Source organism: Alternaria arborescens, assembly GCF_004154835.1.
Source record: "Alternaria arborescens strain FERA 675 chromosome Unknown contig_21, whole genome shotgun sequence".
Classification (NCBI taxonomy): domain Eukaryota; kingdom Fungi; phylum Ascomycota; class Dothideomycetes; order Pleosporales; family Pleosporaceae; genus Alternaria; species Alternaria arborescens.
The window spans coordinates 404,595-424,801 of record NW_021167876.1 but is presented as its reverse complement, the minus strand read 5'-3'; the positions used below and the strand labels follow the sequence as shown (position 1 = coordinate 424,801).

General features: G+C 52.8%; 7 protein-coding genes across 7 annotated transcripts; 4 read left to right on the top strand and 3 right to left on the bottom strand.

The window, feature by feature from the left end:
- Positions 1–363: 363 nt before the first annotated feature.
- AA0111_g8514 (Heat shock protein) lies at positions 364–2,863 on the top strand (the record flags this gene model as incomplete). Its single annotated transcript, XM_028654970.1, has 5 exons — positions 364–438; positions 497–528; positions 599–2,051; positions 2,202–2,510; positions 2,561–2,863. The coding sequence occupies 5 exons, from the start codon at positions 364–366 to the stop codon at positions 2,861–2,863; spliced, it is 2,172 nt and encodes a 723-aa protein (XP_028503909.1).
- Positions 2,864–4,333: 1,470 nt separating this feature from the next.
- AA0111_g8513 (hypothetical protein) lies at positions 4,334–5,338 on the top strand (the record flags this gene model as incomplete). Its single annotated transcript, XM_028654969.1, has 1 exon — positions 4,334–5,338. One exon carries the CDS (start codon positions 4,334–4,336, stop codon positions 5,336–5,338), a length of 1,005 nt encoding a protein of 334 aa, XP_028503908.1.
- A 152-nt stretch (positions 5,339–5,490) lies between these two features.
- On the bottom strand, positions 5,491–7,516 carry AA0111_g8512 (hypothetical protein; the record flags this gene model as incomplete). The annotated part of the gene is made up of 3 exons (XM_028654968.1): positions 5,491–6,491; positions 6,542–7,125; positions 7,182–7,516. The coding sequence occupies 3 exons, from the start codon at positions 7,514–7,516 to the stop codon at positions 5,491–5,493; spliced, it is 1,920 nt and encodes a 639-aa protein (XP_028503907.1).
- Positions 7,517–8,069: 553 nt separating this feature from the next.
- AA0111_g8511 (Dihydrolipoyllysine-residue acetyltransferase component of pyruvate dehydrogenase complex) lies at positions 8,070–9,752 on the bottom strand (the record flags this gene model as incomplete). The annotated part of the gene is made up of 4 exons (XM_028654967.1): positions 8,070–9,182; positions 9,232–9,455; positions 9,531–9,577; positions 9,652–9,752. The coding sequence occupies 4 exons, from the start codon at positions 9,750–9,752 to the stop codon at positions 8,070–8,072; spliced, it is 1,485 nt and encodes a 494-aa protein (XP_028503895.1).
- A 543-nt stretch (positions 9,753–10,295) lies between these two features.
- AA0111_g8510 (Protein transport protein) lies at positions 10,296–16,289 on the top strand (the record flags this gene model as incomplete). Its single annotated transcript, XM_028654966.1, has 2 exons — positions 10,296–14,412; positions 14,461–16,289. 2 exons carry the CDS (start codon positions 10,296–10,298, stop codon positions 16,287–16,289), a joined length of 5,946 nt encoding a protein of 1,981 aa, XP_028503927.1.
- Positions 16,290–16,931: 642 nt separating this feature from the next.
- Positions 16,932–18,280, top strand: AA0111_g8509 (hypothetical protein; the record flags this gene model as incomplete). Its single annotated transcript, XM_028654964.1, has 2 exons — positions 16,932–17,352; positions 17,418–18,280. The coding sequence occupies 2 exons, from the start codon at positions 16,932–16,934 to the stop codon at positions 18,278–18,280; spliced, it is 1,284 nt and encodes a 427-aa protein (XP_028504033.1).
- A 404-nt stretch (positions 18,281–18,684) lies between these two features.
- On the bottom strand, positions 18,685–20,170 carry AA0111_g8508 (hypothetical protein; the record flags this gene model as incomplete). The annotated part of the gene is made up of 3 exons (XM_028654963.1): positions 18,685–19,728; positions 19,779–19,842; positions 19,893–20,170. 3 exons carry the CDS (start codon positions 20,168–20,170, stop codon positions 18,685–18,687), a joined length of 1,386 nt encoding a protein of 461 aa, XP_028503878.1.
- Positions 20,171–20,207: the final 37 nt, after the last annotated feature.

Here is a 20,207-nt window from a genome sequence, read left to right as displayed (position 1 = left end):
AGTTCTCCAAGGCGGTTGTGTATGCTTGCATGGGCGCTCGAATGGGATGGCGCCCTCTAGACGCGTCGGGGGGTGACTGCGACGTGTATGGGGCCATGACGCAGCGTGTTGCTGGTTGATTTGCTTCGTGGTCCGTGCCTTCCGCAACACTTTCTTTAGTGACCCCGCTAAAACAGGGCTTGTCGAGAAGGTTCTCTTTTCTTCGACGTATTGCCAGCAAGTCATCAGAGCAGCGGCTTATTGAAATTTGCGACCCGTGCCTGCCTATCTTTTACACGACCTTGCAAAAAAACCACTTTCACCGCACACACTCCCTACACTACCCCATACACACGCACATATACCCCACCATCAGAGATAAACATGTCTGTAGTAGGTGTTGACTTGGGAACGCTCAACAGCGTCATTGCTGTTGCGCGGAATCGAGGTGTCGATGTGGTAAGTACTACTAGCCTAATCGCATGTTATCGTCTACCAAGATACTGACTGTGCGTAGATTGCAAATGAGGTTTCCAACCGCGCGACACCGTAAGTATACCCCCAGCGCACACTCGCACACCCACCCACACAAAACGACAGTCGACTTACAATTTCGCAGATCGCTAGTAGGCTTCGGCCCCAAGAGCAGATACGTTGGCGAGACGGCCAAGAACCAGGAAATCTCCAACCTCAAGAACACCGTCTCCTCCTTCGTCCGCCTCGCCGGCCGCAACCTCTCAGATCCCGATGTCCAGGTCGAGCAAAACTTCATATCCGCGCCGCTCATCGACATGGGCGGCCAGGTCGGCGCTGAGGTGCAATACCTGGGAAAGAAGGAGCAGTTCACTGCTACTCAAATCACAGCCATGTTCCTCACCAAGATGCGCGCCACAGCATCTGCCGAACTGAAACTCCCCGTCAACGACGTCGTCCTCAGCTGCCCCGTCTGGTACACCGACGCCCAGCGCCGCGCCATCCTCGACGCTTCCGACATTGCTGGCCTCAAGTGCCTCCGCCTCATCAACGACAACACCGCAGTCGCTCTCGGCTGGGGAATCACAAAGCTCGACCTCCCAGGCCCCGAGGAGAAGCCACGGAGAGTTGTCTTCGTCAACATCGGCCACAGCAACTACACCGCTACCGTCGTCGAGTTCAAGAAGGGTGAGCTGGCTGTCAAGTCGAGCGCCTGGGACCGCCACTACGGTGGACGCTACATCGACCAGGCCCTTGTCGAGCACTTCGCCAAGGAGTTCAAGGAGAAGTACAAGATCGACGTCATGGAGAACGGCAAGGCTCGCCTCCGTTTGGCTGCTGGTGTCGAGAAGCTCAAGAAGGTCCTTTCCGCAAACAACCAGGCGCCCATCAACGTCGAGTCCATCATGAACGACGTCGATGTACGCGGTATGCTCAAGCGCGAGGAGCTCGAGGAGCTGATCAAGCCCCTCATTGACCGTGCTACCGCCCCTATCGAGCAGGCTCTCGCTGAGGCCAAGCTCACCACCGCCGACATCGACGCCATCGAGATGGTTGGCGGCTGCACACGTGTGCCCGTTCTCAAGTCCAAGATCCAAGACTACTTCGGCAAGCCCCTCTCCTTCACACTCAACCAGGATGAGGCTGTCGCTCGTGGATGCGCTTTCTGCTGCGCCATCCTCTCGCCAGTATTCCGTGTCCGTGACTTCTCCGTCCACGACATGGTCAACTACCCTGTCGAGTTCACCTGGGAGAAGTCAGAGGACATTCCTGATGAAGACACCAACCTGACCGTCTTCAACAAGGGTAATGTCATGCCATCGACCAAGATCCTCACCTTCTACCGGAAACACCCATTCGACCTTGAGGCCAGGTACGCCAAGCCCGAGCAACTGCCGGGCAAGATGAACCCATGGATTGGCCGATTCTCCGTCAAGGGTGTCAAGGAGGACCCCAAGGGCGACTTCATGATTTGCAAGCTCAAGGCACGCCTCAATGTGCACGGTGTACTCAACGTCGAGTCTGGATACTATGTCGAGGAAACCGAGGTCGAGGAGCCAATTCCCGAGTCTCCGTCAGCAGAGAAGAAAGAGGGTGATGTACGTTCTTCCGAATTTCCTAATGATCTTAGTAACGGCCGGCGAAGTCCGCCTGAGCCTGCCGCGAAACGACGAAAGCCTAGCGCTGATCCTGTACTTGGGCGTCCTGCTTTTGCGCACATAACAGATGAGCTAACAGATAATGCGCAGGCAATGGACGTTGACAAGGACGCTGCAAAGGAGCCACCGAAGATGCGCAAGGTTAAGAAGCAGCAGCGCAAGGGTGACCTGCCACTATCAGCAGGCACTGCTTCGCTTGACGAGGAGAGCAAGCAGACCTTAGCCGAGAAGGAGAACTCTATGATCATGGAGGACAAGCTCGTTGCCGACACCGAGAACGAGAAGAACAACCTTGAGAGCTTCATCTACGAGCTCAAGGACAAGATCCTCGACGTCTACGCCGACTTTGCCAGCGACGACGAGAAGGCAAGGCTCAACACCAAGCTCGAGACCATTGAGGTAAGTACAGTTCAATACATGGCTCTCGAATGGCGCTAACATTTATACAGGAGTGGTTGTACGATGAGGGCGACGACGCGTCCAAGGCACAGTACGTTTCCAAGAAGGAGGACATCCGCTCCATCGCAGGACCCATCATCCAGCGCTACAACGACAAGATCGAGAGCGAGCGACAAGCAGTCATGGAGAAGCAACAGAAGGAGCACGCAGCTAAGCAAGCCGAGCTCGAGCGCGCAAAGCGGGAGGCCGAGGCCAAGAAGCAGGCTGAGGCGCCGCCGGCGGAAGAGCCAAAGGACGCGGAGATGACAGACGCTGAGGCGCAAAAGCCTGACGGCGTTGAGGAAGCTTCTTAAGCGAGGCATCTGCGTAGGCGTAACGGCAAGTGAAAAGCATTTGGTCGGCGTGGTATACAGGGCTACGTTTGGCGCGAGGGAAAGTTTCTTGTTCAACTTTTCTTTTTTTCTGTGATGAGATCATGGTAATGCGATGCTTATGATAGACTAGTCCATAGACGAACGAACACGATATCCTGTTCTGGAACTATGTTCCATTACTTCCATTATCTATTTAAGTACCCCACCAAGTGTCGAACTCGGCATGCTAAAGCACTTGAAATTAGAGAAAGAGCTTGCATTTCCTAGAGCTAGGCGTCCTGCCCCGTCTCCGCTTTCTGTAGGACCTACCAATCAAAACTTGGTTGTACCGAGCAGGCGAATGAGGGGGCACGCTTTATGCAGGGGCCATCTGTGCCTTCCCTGAGCTTTAGCGAGCTTAGGGGTCATCGTCTTGTCTTGGAACTCGCAACGTCTTCGCCGTCTGTTTTCTGAAGAGACGCATTTGGAGCCGCCGAGTATCTTTGCTGCGAGATAATCTGAGCCAGCGCCTTCATGTTCTTGCCCTAGCTAGGGACTACTCTCGCTATGCACTCAGAATCTGTCGTGTCAGATCAACTTACTTCTGCAAAAGCTACATGCCAACATCAGAGCACTACTGTGCGGAGGAAGTCAAAGACAGGGTGTGGAACCTGCAAGTGAGTGGTTTGTTTCGTTCAAGGGTACCAGGATCGTCCGATTGGCGGTCTGTTGTTCAACGGTCTGGGCTGTCTGTGGATCTGTGCCTATGAACGCTTACCGACGTTGACTAGAGCCCGAAGAGTTAAGTGTGATGAAGCAAAGCCTGTGTGCTCTCGTTGCCGATCTACTGGTCGAACGTGCGAGGGTTACGGCTTGTGGGGAGGCGGGGGGGATACCTACGTTGAGAGATATGGCGGAGCATCTACAAACGATACCTCGCTAGTCTCAGTTCAGAAGCCTCCTACCAAAGTTTTACCCGTCGAAGAACTCAGACACCTACAACTATACAGGATTAGGATCGTCCATACAACGTCGGGTTGGTTTGCCTCGAAGTTTTGGAGCTCGATTGTACTGCCGGCAGCTTCGTCAGAACCTGCTGTTCTTCATGCTGCTGTGGCGTTGAGTGCTGCGCACAGATGCAGTTACAACCCGTCACAAGCTCCAGATACGCGGGAGAAATTTGTGCTCCAGCAGTATACCAAAGCCATCCGATCATTACAGCCACTGTTACAACGTGGAGACAAAGACTCCATCACAGTTATTTTGGTCACCTGTCAGTTGTTCACTCAACTAGAGTACCTCCGCGGAAGGTACCAGATTGCTGAAACACACTTACGAAATGGCTTAAAGCTTCTGAAAAATACGGCTACTGAGAAAGACGACTCTCATCACGGTGTGTTGGTAATCAGACCGGCTTCACACGGGAAAATCGTAGATCGAAGTATCGTACGCAGCTTTGCGACTCTGCACATGCAGAGCAGCCTGTTTGGTTCCAGTCTAGAGGATGTCGATCTATTCCTGCAACCGATTGGAAACGATATGCCGTATCCTGCTTTCACAAGTGTTGAAGAAGCAAAGGACACTCTGGACGTGCTGTTGCATCGCATAGCTTTGATCAAACAACGATATCGAAAATCAGGAGCTGGAACTGAAGATGATGTTGTTGCAGTGACATCGGCACAAGATGAAATCACAAGCCATCTTGCGACTTGGTACGAAATCTACAAGCGTACGATGTGTAGGATCGACAAGATACTCCTAGCTGCCGGAAAGCGACCCAACGACCCGCTATCATTTGGCGCAAAGACACCGCCAACAAAGCTCCCAACAGATCGCGAGCCATCAGTATTCAAATCATTACTTATGCATCACGCTATGGCGAGCGTCATGTGCGGTTGCTTGCGTTCTTACTCCGAACAGCAGTATGAAGCGTATACCGATATGTTTCTCATGATAGTTATGCACGCTATACACATCTTTGAAGAATACTCTCTAGCTCGATCCATCCCGGATAATGTCAATCTCCACGATTCTATTGGCGAGTTTGGCTTTATAGCGCCGTTGTATTTCACGGCTATCAAGTGTCGACACCATCGTATCCGTTTTCACGCTATACGGCTGCTGCGTGTAATTCCACTGAAAGAGGCGACATGGGATTCTTTCACGGCAGCTAATATTGCCGAAACGGTTATGAAGCTTGAAGAGAAGGATGTTTATTATGTCAGAAACGCTGATAATGACTTCTCTCTGAACGACGTACCCGTCCTGGGAGATGCTTCTGATTGGCCTTTGCTGCCGGAACATAGCATGTTCCACGACGTGGAGGTAACGACACGAGAAGACCTTGCGAACGAAGTGGTCGCCACTTGCAAAAGAAGGCGTCTGGATGGGAGTCCAGAAGTCATCACCTTCCACGCCAACAACAAGCCCGCACCTGTTCCGGACAATAAAAGATCATGCCATCAATACCCATGACCAGCAGGACCCATGTAGGTAAAATGGGAACGACAAAATTCTCACACTGCCTAGTTCAAATTTAGTCGTTCATAAACCGCCAGATAACCCTTATATTTCCCTGATTACAGCTCAACTCCCATCTCTCTTCCTTGGAATCTCAAGGATCCGAGTTACAGACCTACCTTGCATAGTCTGCCATCCTGCGTGACAATCCCCTCTCTCTTCTTACCATCCACATCTCTGATCTCCCACTCATCACTGCCAACACCCCCAATCGCCCAAAACAACCCTTCGGGATCATACTTCTTCTTGACTGTAGCCAATTTATCGTAGTTACTCCCAAAGAACGCTTCCTTCCACTCCCAATCCTGCGCGTCCCCCTCATTGATATAGCTTCCACTCCCTACCGTGACATCCCGCCAAACCTCCATATAGGCCTGTAGCCTCTCATGCCTTTGCGTCAGCGCCTCATGCGAGAGAATGGGAGCTTGGCCATCCCAGTGTGCGTTTGGCTCATAGGCTTGGGCATGTAGAACTGTGGTGCGGAAAGCAGGGTTCACGGCGTTGTTGGGGTTTCCAGAAACCGAGAGGGTAGGTGCGTAGTTCATGCCATGGAAGGTCAGGGAGCCGTCTTCGACAACGTGACGGATGGCGAGGTGTGAGGATTCTAGAGTAGAGGTATTGGAGAAGGCGGTACGAGGAAAGAACCGGGATGCTATCATTGTGTGGCCTGTTGTTTCGCCCAGTACCCTTTTGGAGAGATGTCGTGGTTCGTGTTTGTATCCTTCTTCATACGACGATGGAGATGTGAGAGACCGTCCTACTATCGGCATAGCCTGTTGAATGCCCAGATCATTTAGCTTCTGAAGTAGCGGGCGCACGAAACGTCGATGTTCTGTTGTAGTTTGGTTTGGTACAGATATACTAACGGCGAAAGTAAGACCAGGTATGCTACTGTTAGGGTAAATGAAGCTGTAACCCAAGCCGCCTGCATCACAAATGGCGACTGAGAATTCCCAGTACGCTCGCATGCCAGCCCAGAAGGTTTCCGTGGAGATCGGAGGCGCAGTCGATCCGCGATCTGGTGTGGTTGAGAAACGGATACTGCTCGATGCTAGGGGCGTGACTGGAAACGCTTTAACGACGACGGACGTGATGATCCCGAATGTTCCTAGTTATTCGTTAGTGGCTGTAACTTTTCCCCATGTCGGGAACATGTACCTCCACCACCTCCGCGGAAAGCCCAGAACAAATCAGCGTTCTCTCCCTCATGTGCTTCTACCACCTTGCCATCGGCTGTAACAGCCGTGATGGCAAGCACCTGATCTGCGGCCAGTCCATAATAACTAGTATAGGAGCTATGTCCGCCACCTTGGAGGAAACCACCTGCGATACCTACGGTCCCTCCTCCTGCAACGATCATGACCATGTTCTTCTGTCGCATCAATGTAGAACCTTCATAAGCCTGCACACCAGCGGCGTATGTAACCGCTCTTCCCGTATATGAACCAGTGGGCGACGTGTAACTAGGGTCGTACGCTATGCCTTTGAGGTTGTGCGTCCATACACTAAGAGAATAACCACCGATGGACTTCCCGTTGAAATCATGACCCGAATTCTTGATGACGAGCCGAATGTTCTGATTCCTAGCGAAGTTGACTGCGAGTTGAATGTGTCTTACTGTAGTGGCTTTGACAACATACTGTGGCCAACCGCCTTGGGTACAATTTGAGTCTGGCTGTGAGGTTGGCGTGCACGTATTCCCAGATGCCCATTGAGATAGGATACTTGCCGAGTCATCGGAGCTGTCATAATCAGTACGATAAAGATGAAAGTCTAGTTCTTGTCCATGTAAACTCACTGTAGATTCATGCCTGCCCAACTCCCCTTCAACTGGTCACATTTCGCAGCACTGTAGCCCTCGCCAGCATAACAGACACTGGCAAGCGGCTTGGGCTTCAACAACGCACCACCGAGTGTATTGTTGAAAGACGCCCAGTCATCCTCGCTCGGCCACTCAGCGTCACGTGGAATGATCTTACATCTACCAGACGTCGCCGTCACCGATGCACTACCAAAACGCAATGCTTGATTGCGAGCCGAGTCCTCGCCAGTGAGTTGTTCGCGCTCCCAGTCGAAGTTAAGAGCGGTAGTCGTCGCTAAGAACAGAAGAGACAAGAGAGTAAAGCAGAGCATCTCCAGCAATTCGTGAGTGCGGTTTGAAGTCTAAAGATACAGAGGAAGCTGCGAGGGGATTCTATGGGAAAGCACCACACCAGAGCCATACTCAGGAAAACGCCTTCTCTTTCATTGTACAACGACCATCTATCCCCACCTGCCCTTCGAACGCCTCATTTGTGGGGCTGTATGTGGTTGTCGCAGGTGTGGTAAGCCTGAGTTATAGTTTTCATCTACTGTCCTGCACACACATACCGGCTATATAGCGTACCCGCCGTCCCGGTTCTGCGTAGAACTTTGAAGCGAAAACCCCGGTCTAGATCTACCGTTAGCCCAGATGCATTGTGACCGAACAGAAGGTGTAAAGGTAGAAATCGTTTTGAAGAAGTTGGGATATATCTTTTCATACAAGGAGTTATCATGCAATACGACAATTGGACAAATGATCATGGGGGATAGAAGAAGTGCGCCATCCGCTGTACATAAGATCGTCTGTCCCTGAGATCCAATCTCATCTAGCCCAATAGTAAAGTTACACATTCATCCCAAATGCACCGAAAATAGAATCAGATTATAGCATAAGCTCGAGAGGGCTCTCAATGGCCTTCTTGAGCTCACGCATGAACTCGCCACCGACAGCACCGTCGACGACCTTGTGGTCGAAGCTGCCGGTGATGACAATCTGGTCGTCCCATTCAACGCTTGCTGTGCCATCCTCAGCCTCGCCTGGTACTGCAACCTTCCTTGTTGTGCCGATTGCGACGATGCAAGCTTGTGGGGGGTTGATGACGGCGGTGAATCGCTCAACGGCGGGGTTCATGCCCATGTTGGAGATGGTGATGGTTCCGCCCTGGTACTCCTCGGGCTTGAGCTTACCATCGCGTGCGCGCTTGCCAAGGTCCTTGATCTGGGAGGAGATGGACTGGAGGCCGAGTCCGTTGACGTTCTTGACGATAGGAGTCATGAGACCAACGGGGGTGGAAACAGCGACGGAAACATCGACAACGTTGTGCTGGCGGATGATGACCTTGCCGTTCTCCTCGCGCCATGACGAGTTGGCAGCAGGAACCTTGCGAGCGGCAACAGCGAGAGCCTTGACAAGCAAGTCGTTGACTGAGAGCTTGTACTTGCCGTCAGCGGAAGCGTTGAGGGCCTCGCGGAGCTTGAGAAGCTTGGAGACGGAGATGTTGGAGGCGACGAAGTAGTGGGGGTTCTGCTGCATGCTCTCGGTGAGACGGCTGGCGATGACCTTGCGCATGCTTGTAGCCTCAGTGTCCTCGTAGGCAGCTGCGGAGGCGCCAGCAGCAGGGGCAGCACCTGCAGCAGGCTTGAATTTCTCAATGTCCTCCTTGGTGACCATGCCACCCTTGCCAGTGCCCTTGATGGAACCGATCGGGACGCCCTTCTCGAGCGCGAGCTTCTTCGCGGCAGGGGAAACGCTGGGCTGGCGCTGGAGAGCGGTCTCCAGACGGTCACCGGTGGATTCAGACTCGATAGCAGCAGGCGCGGACTCGGTCTGGGCAGGAGGAGCGGTCTTGGAGCCAGTGTTCGGGGGCTCGCTGGCCTCAGCAGCGTTGCCCTGCTTGGAGGGAGTGTCGGCCTTCTTGTCACCGCCGGCGTCCTCGATGGAGAAAGACTCGAAGGCGGAGACGTCCTCGCCTTCGTCGACCATGACAGCGATGGGCTGTGAAGGTTAGCAATGCGTAGCTGTGACGGTCGGAGCCTGCACTTACGCTTCCAACAGCGACGTCCTTTTCGCCAGCGTCGCGGAGAATCTTGGCGATGGTGCCCTCTTCCTGGAACTCAAAGTCCATCTGTGCCTTGTCCGTCTCGATTTCGACGAGCACATCACCGGGCGCTATTGAGTCGCCGACCTTCTTCTGCCATGCGCCAATGTTGCCGGAGGTCATGGTTGGGGAGAGGGCGGGCATGCTGATAACGCTGTGCGAGGGGTAGGCTGCGAACAAGAGGCGTTAGCAACGCGATCACCACCGGAGTTTTTGATCGAGGGGCAGACGGTGAGAGTGCTCACATTTCGAGGCATAGTATCGTGCAAGCGCGGCCAGGGCTGGTGTGCGTCTGTTTACAGGTGTGTCAGCTGTGGTCTTGCGAGGGCGTTGGCGTGAGGGCAGACACGGCTGCAGGAGACTTACGCAGAGCATCTCGAGGTAGGGAGGGCGCCGCGTAGCGCAATTGACCCTCTGGAGCTCAATTGGCTTCCCGCCCTGGACAGCAGAGTCGTGGTGGCAGGCATTGTGTCGGGATGCCGGTGCGCTGAGATTTACTCGAGACGACCGAAATAGGCGTGGGTGGGTGGGAAGAGACTCGTCGGGCGAGAGCGACAAGCTACAGCTGTATGCTCTGGCGCTGGTCGGGGCTGGAGGAGATGGAAGGCAGTTCAACGAAAAGTTTAGTGCAGTTGGTTGGAGACCCGGCGACTAGCGTTCTCTCCCGATGAGGGTCTATGCTGGATGCGACATTTCCCGGAAGGCCCTGTGAGCTGTGGCTCGGGCGCTGTGGCTGCCACCCATGTGTGGCGCCCCCTAGCGTCCCGCGCTACCAGCGGACTGGTCGTCGGGGTACGTAACTAGTAAGGAAAGTCACAAAGTGTCATCTCACATAGCAACCTTGGGATTCGTGCTGCACCATACGCGGCTTTGCCAATTCGCTTCCCGTTTCTGTACTGCATTGCGCCCGTACGAGTCGCCCCTGCCTTGCATTCCCACCTTGCGTCGCTCCTTCCGCCATGGTTGCTGAGGACAGGGTACTATTACGAATCTCCCGGACGTGAACGACCATGGCCGATACCGACCCCCAGCCAACGCAGACAAACCAAGTGGAGAAGCCCAGGAGCATGGAGGAACAAGAAGAAGAAGAGCGAGAAACACATCCATACAACACAGGAGGAGAAGAGGACAGCGATTCGGATTCCGAGTCGGAACAGGCATCAGCATCAGAGGATGGAGAGGATACGTCGTCCCCGGCGCCGGAAGCTCCACGGGAAGAGGCGGATACATCGACACCTGCACCTGCGCCCGCGACCGAAGCGCCATCACTAAACGTGCCCGACGGCGGAGATGCGCCGCGGTCATCCGAGCAGATCTTCGACCATCGTCTGCCTCTCGAGAATCGACCGCGAACAGACTCGCAGTCCACCGTAGCCACCACCGCCACGCGACCATCTACGAGAAGCTCCCTCGTCTTCGTTGTCACTGCGCTCGAGACAATCGCAGCTTCGAAAGATGCTAGGAAGAACAAGAAGCTTGGGGATAGCACCAATGCCGCCCTGTCTGCAATCAAGAATGAGGGCGACCCGGCACGCATCAACCCTGAGGTGCTCTTCGAACCGCTCCAACTCGCCTCCGAGGCTCCGAACGTCCCCGTATCCATCACAGCGCTCGATTGCATCGGCAAGCTCATCAGCTACTCGTACTTCTCCGTGCCGGCCGAACCACGAGCCGACAACAGCGAGGAGGTGCCTCCTCTGATCGAACGAGCCATAGACACAATATGCGATTGCTTTCAAGGTGAAGCTACCGCGCCAGAAGTGCAACTGCAGATTGTCAAGTCGCTGCTGGCAGCCATCTTGAACGACAAGATTGTTGTGCACGGAGCGGGACTACTGAAGGCTGTGCGACTCACGTACAACATCTTTCTCCTGTCTAAATCGAGCGCGAACCAGCAGGTTGCACAGGGCGCACTGACTCAGATGGTTGGCACAGTCTTTGAGAGGGTCAAGACGAGACTGGCCATCAAAGAGGCTCGATTGAACTTGTCACGGTCATCCTTGAATGAAAAGGGCCAATCGGAGGAGAGCGTACAGCAAGATGAAGGCAGCACAGAAGACATTAATGGCTCTGAAGCCAATGGTGAAGACGGAGAGGACGAGCACGACGCTGAAGCTGCCGAACCCAGCGACAAGGCCGTCGACCGACACACAGGTCCTAAAATTACACTACAGAGCTTCGAAAACAACATGAGCTTCAACGACGACCGTATACACGATAATGCACCGACGCTGGTGACTCGCATAAAAGGAAAGACTGGATCGCGACATGCGTCCGGGCAAGAGAGCTCGCCTCATGTCAACACCGAAGAGGAGGAAGAGGACGAGATATTCGTCAAAGATGCGTACCTCGTGTTCAGAGCCATGTGCCGTCTGAGCACCAAGGGTCTGACAGTAGACCATGCCCATGATGTGCGCTCGCAAGGCATGCGTTCCAAACTTCTCTCTCTGCATATGATCCACACCATACTCTTCAATAACATTGCTGTCTTCGTGTCACCGTATGCCACCATTCGCAGCGGCAGCGACGAACCAACCAGTTTCATACAAGCGGTCAAGCAGTATCTCTGCCTGAGCTTGAGTCGGAACGGCGCAAGCTCAGTGAAGCAGGTCTTCGAAGTTGCTTGTGAGATCTTCTGGCAGATGCTCAAATACCTGCGCATATCACTCAAGAAGGAAGTCGAGGTATTCTTAAAGGAGATATACCTTGCAACTTTAGACAAGCGAAGTGCTCCTGCATTTCAGAAGCAATACATTTTGACAATATTCGGAAGGCTTGCTGCAGACCCCCGGGCACTGGTAGAGATCTATCTCAACTATGATTGCGACCGCACCGCACTTGACAACATGTTCCAGCGCGTCGTTGAACACCTGTCCAAGATATCCAGCAACCCTGTCACCATCACAGCCGTGCAGCAGCAAGCGTATCAAGATCAGCGAGAGAAGCAATCGAGACAGATGGACTGGCAGAGCCGGGGTACATTACCACCATCACTCACGACTGTATCTATGAATTCATCGCACGACACAGAGCATGGCTATCCGCAGGAGTACGCCATGAAACAGGAGTCTCTCGAAGCCCTGGTCGAGATCCTCCGATCTCTTGTCAACTGGGCTCAGCAAGCCCTGCCTGAGAACACCAAGCAAAACAACCCCGATATGCGACCATCACTCGACGACCTCCGAGTATCGACAGACACTAGGTTCGCCGCAGAGTCTCCAATGGTGGGAGCAGACTCCGGGACTGTCACGCCGCTTGCTGAGGACGACTACAGCCAACTTGAGAAGGCAAAACAGAGAAAGACCGCGCTCACAAACGCGTTGCGGCAGTTCAACTACAAGCCGAAGCGTGGGTTGAAGGCGTTGATTGCAGAGGGTTTTATTCCCTCGAACAAGCCTGAGGACATCGCTCGCTTCTTCCTCGACAATGACCAGGTCGACAAAACAGCACTGGGAGAGTTTCTTGGAGAGGGTGATCCAGAGAATATTGCGATTATGCATGCTTTTGTGGATTGGATGGACTTCACTAAAACCCGCTTTACAGACGCCCTGCGGCGCTTCCTTCAAAGCTTTCGCTTACCTGGTGAAGGTCAAAAGATCGATCGCTTCATGCTCAAGTTTGCTGAACGGTACATCACCGGTAACCCCAACGCGTTCGCTAATGCCGATACTGCATATGTTCTTGCATATTCCGTCATCATGTTGAACGTCGATCAACATAGCAAGAAAATGAAAGGCCCTCGTATGACACCACAGGAGTTCATTAAGAACAATCGTGGTATCAACGACTCAGCTGATCTGCCGGATGAGTACCTACAGGCTATTTACGATGAGATCGCCCAAAATGAGATCGTACTGAACACTGAGCAAGAGGCTGCTGCAGACAAGGGGTTATTGAACCAACAACCTGCGGGAGGATTGTCTAGCATTGGACAAGTCCTGACGGGTGGTGCCCGCGACCTACAGCGAGAGGCGATTGTGCAAGCCTCTGAAGCAATGGCTAACAAGACCGAGCAACTTTACAAGCAGCTCCTTCGGGCTCAGCGAAGAACAGCTGCGGCCCTTCCAGTCTCCAAATTCATACCTGCGTCATCTTCCAAGCATGTCGGACCCATGTTCGAAGTCAGCTGGATGCCAATCCTGACTGCGCTCTCTGGCCAAGCTCAAGACCACAACATTGAAATCGTTCGCCTATGTATCGAAGGCATCAAGCTAGCAATCCGGATATCGTGCTTGTTCGACCTCGATAGCTCACGACAGGCTTTCGTGGCTTTCCTCTCGCGATTCACCAACCTCTACAATGTGAGCGAGATGAAAGTTAGGAACATGGAAGCGTTGAAAGCCCTGATCGAAATCGCCCAGACCGAGGGTAACCTTCTACGAGAATCCTGGCGTGAGGTTCTCACATGTGTTTCACAGTTGGACCGTTTCCAACTCATCTCTTCTGGTATCGATGAACGTGCCGTGCCCGACGTGCTCAAGTCAAATTCAGGCACGGCACAGTCGCGTAAGAATCTCAACGTTCCGGCCAATCGTCAAAGACCTAAATCACAAGCGAGCACCATGAGCTTCCATTCCGAAGTAGCTGAGGAGAGTCGGTCCACCGACATCGTCCGAGGAGTGGACCGCATCTTTACCAATAGTGCGAACCTGTCTGGTGAGGCTATCGTAGACTTTGTGAAAGCGCTTGTTCAAGTCAGCTGGCAAGAGATCCAGTCGTCTGGGCAAAGTGAGTCACCTCGCACTTACAGTCTGCAGAAGCTCGTGGAGATCAGTGGTTACAACATGACGCGTGTTCGTTTTGAGTGGACCAACATCTGGCAGGTGCTTGGCGCTCACTTCAATGAGGTCGGATGCCACACCAACACTAATGTCGTCTACTTTGCTCTCAACTCACTACGGCAACTTTCGATGAAGTTCATGGAAATTGAAGAACTGCCTGGTTTCAAGTTCCAGAAGGATTTCCTCAAACCCTTCGAGCACATCATTAACAACACAAATGTCGTCTCAGTCAAGGATATGGTACTACGTTGCTTGATTCAGATGATACAAGCGCGAGGTGAGAATATTCGATCTGGCTGGAAGACGATGTTCGGGGTCTTCACTGTGGCTGCCAGGGAACCGTACGGTATGTTATTCCTTCATTCTAGTCTGTACAGCTGTTGATACATAGCAGAGGGTATCGTCAACCTCGCATTCGAGAACGTCACTCATGTATACAATACTCGCTTTGGCGTAGTTATTTCGCAAGGCGCGTTCGCAGACTTTATTGTTTGTCTCACGGAATTCTCAAAGAACTTCAAGTTCCAGAAGAAATCGCTACAAGCAATAGAACTGCTCAAGTCGTCCGTGCCCAAGATGTTACGGACACCCGAGTGCTCTCTATCCGCCCGTGCTGGGTATTTGAAGGATTCAGAAAAGGGCTCTTCGATACCTAAGCAACCTAGCCGACAAACGCAGGAAGAGCAGTTCTGGTTCCCAGTTCTCTTCGCCTTCCACGACGTCCTGATGACTGGTGAGGATCTAGAGGTCCGATCAAGGGCGTTGCAATACCTGTTCGATACTCTGATCAGCTATGGTGGCGACTTTCCACGGGATTTCTGGGACATGCTTTGGCGACAGCTTCTGTACCCCATATTCATGGTGCTGAAGTCAAAGTCGGAGATGACAAAGGTTCTGAATCATGAGGAGCTTTCAGTATGGCTCTCGACTACTATGATCCAAGCTCTTCGCAACATGATCAAACTTTTTACCCACTTTTTCGATTCACTGGAGTACATGCTCGATCGGTTCCTGGATCTCCTTGCCCTCTGTATATGTCAAGAGAACGACACCCTAGCGCGCATCGGCAGCAACTGTTTGCAACAGTTGATTTTGCAAAACGTTCAGAAATTCCAGGCTGATCATTGGAGTCAAATCGTCAAGGCGTTTGTCGACCTCTTCCAAAGGACTGAAGCGACAGCACTGTTCTCTGCTGCGACCGGCGGCTCATCTGCACAGACGAATTCGACCAACGGTACTGGTAAGACATCAGATTTGACAACTCCCACTAGTGACGGACCACCTGGCGAACTCTCGCTCCAAACACCTGCTGAAGAACCGAAAATGGACAACGCGCTTGGAATTAATGGCCTATCTGGCGCAAGACGACCATCCCTAGTGACCTCAGACTCTGCGAGCATCAGTGGCGGCGTTGAGCAGCGTATGCCATCGCCGCTGCCCAAGCGCCAGACTCAGGAATTGGAAGACTACCGTCCCGACGATCAGACCCTCCAGCAACCACCCGTGGTCGTCACCGCCGCTCGCCGTCGCTTCTTCAACCAGATCATCACGAAATGCGTCCTACAACTTCTCATGATCGAGACGGTACAAGAGCTCTTCACAAATGAGGCTGTCTACGAGAAGATTCCTTCTGGTGAACTCCTCCGCCTTATGGCCGTACTGAAGAAGTCGTACCACTTCGCTAAGCGCTTCAATGCGAATCGTGATCTGCGATCACGTTTGTTTAGGGAAGGTTTCATGAAGCAACCGCCAAACCTGCTCAAGCAGGAGAGCGGATCGGCGTCGGTGTACGTTAGCATTCTATTTAGAATGTACCACGACACATCCAACGACCGCGCCGCCTCACGCGCCGATACCGAAGCCGCCCTGATCCCGCTCTGCGAGGACATCATTGCCTCCTATGTCGATCTTGACGAGGAAACACAACAACGCAACATCGTCACTTGGCGCCCCGTTGTCGTCACCGTGCTGGACGGATACACTGGATTGCCCGACACTGATTTCGAAAAGAACATCGACCTCTTTGCGCCGCTCGTCGTTGGGCTTCTAGGTACGGAAATGGCACCCGATGTACAAAGAAGCGTGCAAGCGCTTGTCGGACGCATCTTTGAGAGGAAGCTGGGTATGGAGAAGCAGCCCCTCATGCCGGCAATTAGCCGGAGTCCACGAGGCAGCTTTGTGGGCAGCCCTAGCCAGAGGAGGGCCAGCAAAAGTGGACGGTAGAGTGACTCTTCACTCTGTGCTCCTGTAGTTTCTTCCTAAGGTTCGATAACTCGACACCTGTTGATTCATATTCTGTTCTTTTGGGTCTGACTCTGCAGGCCATGGTTACTTGTTGGCTCAGCACCTCTCTATTCTCTTTCTGGCTCTAAAGCATTGCCGCCGAGGTTAAGCTTTCTTCAAAGGGCGTTGTTAGGCGCGAATTTTGGTTGTGTTGTACAGTAGCACGATATCAAAAACCGCATCATCTTCTCAAATTTCTTCCGCAGTTTTACATTAGAGCAAGAGAATCAAAGTAAACAGCATATTTTACAACTTGTCTTTCTGACCCACAACTCTGGTGATCATCTAATCATTTATCTGCGTGATCACCACGATCGGCAGAGCCGCTTCATGCAGGTACGACCGGGGAAAGCTTAAACCCGAAAATGCTCAACGTCATGGAACCTAATTGCCGTTGCTGTTAGCATGTACCACCCGGCATCCACGTAAGGAGCGTGTAAGGTATGACGTTCGTTAATGGCTGACATCACGATGCAGAAGCGGGAGGAAGCTGTAAATGCTTGTTTATATATGAAGCTTGTCCCATGTCCACTGTTGAAGAAAGCCACCGCATTACAGCACTAAGAGAATATCACGTGGAAGATGCGATCCTCAATCCTCTCAGTCGTTGCCTTGACAGCAAGTGCAGCTGCGCAAGTCACTTTTCAAAACAGCAGCGATTCAATTCTGCGAGTCGATACAGGGTCATACGGCCCGGAGATAGAAGAGTACCACTACTACTACTCGCAATGGCCCATAGGTCTCGCCATTTCATCCGCCGGCCGTTTCTTTGCGACCTACACACGCGGCAGCTACGCCTATACACTCGGCGAAGTCGTCAACAAAACTGCCGAAGTACCATATCCATCCGCGAGCCTCAATCTTCCTGTTTCACAGCTGAACACGAGCTGGAATGGCATCCCTTTTGGTAGTGGGAACAGCACAGGGCTGATCAGCGTACAAGCCCTGTACATCACTCCAGAAAATGACAGAAGACCTGAGACACTCTGGGTAGTAGACACAGGTAAGAAATGTTTCTGTACTAACTACACGTGAGATATACACTGACTCCGTAAATGTAACTTTTAGGACGACCCACCATTATGGACGCAACTGGCGCACCATCGATGCCATACGCGCAACCCGGCGGACCCAAGATCCTCGGTATCAACTTAGCAAACGACAGCGTTTACGCGACTTACACTTTTCCACCTAGCGTCCACTTCCCGGACTCCTACATGAACGACATCCGCTTTGACTTGCGCCCAAACACCACGGCGTCCGGATCAGGCGTCGCTTACATTGTCGACAGCAGCGACGAAGGACGACCTGGGTTCATCATCCTAGACCTAGGTACTGGTAAAAGTTGGAGAAGACTCACGCAACACCCATCTACACTGCGCGTAGATCGCGACGTACCTTCTTACCAAGGCAACCCGTTCTACCAACGTACAACCGGTCAGCCTATCCAAACGCTACGAGAGGGACTTGACGGAATTCAGATCAGTGCCGATGGCTCGACGATCTACTACAGTCCCTTGACATCAAACTATCTGTACTCTGTCCCTGCCGCAAACCTCCTCACACCCTCTTCGGATCCCCTTGCAGAAATCATGGCCGCGAACAACGTTACGAATCTTGGTCAGCGAGGCGGAAACGCAAATGGCTTCGAAGGCGATAACAACGGTTTGGTCTATCAGTGCATGCCTGAGCACAACGCAATTTATGTTTATAACCCGGAAACACTGCGTACAGAGCCTTTTGTGAGAGATCCACGTATCATCTGGCCGGATGGAGCGTCGATCGGTGAGGACGGCTACCTTTACATGAACATCAATCAGTTGCCGTATCAGCCAAATTGGAATGAGGGTGTTGATGAGAGAACTTTTCCAGGAGCGGTATTGAGGGTTAAGTTACCGAATGGGGGAAAGAAGATCATGACCTTAGGTTGAAGGTTGGGTTGAAGGTTCAGTGTGCAGGGCTGAGAGGCATGGGATCAAGTGAGTTAAATCATACAATATTACGTCACTAGTCATAAGAAACATTATACAGAAACCCGATGTGATGATGATATTTCTATTCGTTCATCTTTCCGAACTCATGCGTCGTCAACTACATGTCTGCACAGCGAAGACACTGTATCTACGAATACCATATACAGTTGGACTGGTTCATCCATGAGATAGAGAAAGAAACTTTTGCCCAAACCCAGTAGGTATCATAGCGATGACCGTAGAAATATAATAGTCCTTCAACGCCGCCAAATGCAAAAATATCCCATCGACATACTTCAGATCATCTCCATAGTGTGAAATAGACGTTGTGAATACACAGGAACTGAGTAGAGAAATCATCTCTACTCGTCCTGCTTGATCTCAAGCTTGCTCTTCTTGGGGCTGCCCTGGGGCTCGCCGTCATCGGCCTTGCGCTTGTTGGAGGTGTCCTTGACGATGGGAACACCGTGAGCGTCGCGCTCAATCTCCTTCTTGTCCTCCTTGTGGCTGGCGCGGTCGTCCTTGCCATCCTTGAAGCGGTCGCGACGCTTGTTCCAGTCGTCAGCGTCGACAGAGCCGTTTGAAGCGCTGCGATCGCGGCGCCTACGGGGAGAGCGGGATCGGTTGCGGTCACGGCGGTTGTCGCGACGGTCATTGCCACCACGTCCACCGCGTCCACCGCGACCCTGTCCACGACCTCCACGACCTCCTCCACGGCCGCTGCGGCTGAAGTCGCCGTTGGCCTCGCGTTGTGCCTTGCGCTGCTGGTACTTCTCTTCCTCGGTCAGCTCCCAGTCGGGCTTGATGCCCTTCTCCTGGCATTTCATGACAATGTACTCCTTCTTGCCCATGGTAACAAGGTCGTTACCGTTGAACTTGGGTGTGGGGTCAAGCTCGAGGAACTGCTTCTGGGAGTCCTCAGAGTCGAACTCGACAAAGACGCTGCCCTTCCAGGCACCGTCATTCTCGCGACGCTTGCGGACCATGACTGCGCCGTAAGGACGGAAAAATTTCTCGAGCGCAATCTGGCCGGCTTGGTCTTCGCTACCGAAGCCCTTAACGTAGGCGCTGCGCTCCATGTTGTTGGATGAGTTGTTCTTCAAGCGGTAAAAGAGCTCCTCTGTGGTAGGTGGGTTCTTCTCGTCGCCTTCCTTAGTGGGGACTGAAAGCGGCTCCTTGCGCTTGACGGCTTCGCTGCCAGCCTTGCTGTACTCGCCATCATCAACGACGTCGAGATCGTTGCTCTCGCGGAGTGCCTTTACAACAGCAGAGTAAGGCTTGAAGTGGCGCATGCGCTTGAAGGTGCAGATGTGGTGGATAGAAACAGGAGTGTTCTTGGGACCTTCGAGCACCTTGAACATGTGCTCGTCGGTTGCCAAGTTCTGTGCAGAGAAGTAAAACTCGACCTTGGAAGTGTTAGTAAGGCGTACAATGGAGAGGAAATCGGGAGTCATACTTGGGCGCGGATCTCGTTGGGATCGTCGGACTCGGGAAGATCGTCAAATTCTTGGTTGTTCTGCCTGCGCAAAGATTAACACTAAAAGACGCAGACTCATATGGCTAGGCGCACCTCTTGTTGCGATTGTCGCGGAAGTTGCCTCGACCACCGCGACCACCTCGACCTCCACGGCCACCGTCGCGACGGTCGTTGCGACGGCCGTTCTTGTCCTCGGACTTGCCATTGACTTCCCACTTCTCCTCGCCGTTTTCGGTCTTGTTGGCCTTCTCCTCAGGCTTGGAGTCGGAGGTTTCAGTCTTGGACTCAGACTGGACGTTGGCTGTGCTCTCAGTCTTGGAGACTTCAGCGGGATTTGCGGCTGGCGCAGCGGTAGTCTGTTGGTCTGCCATGATTAATATGTGTGCAGCTTGAGTCGCGTATGTGATT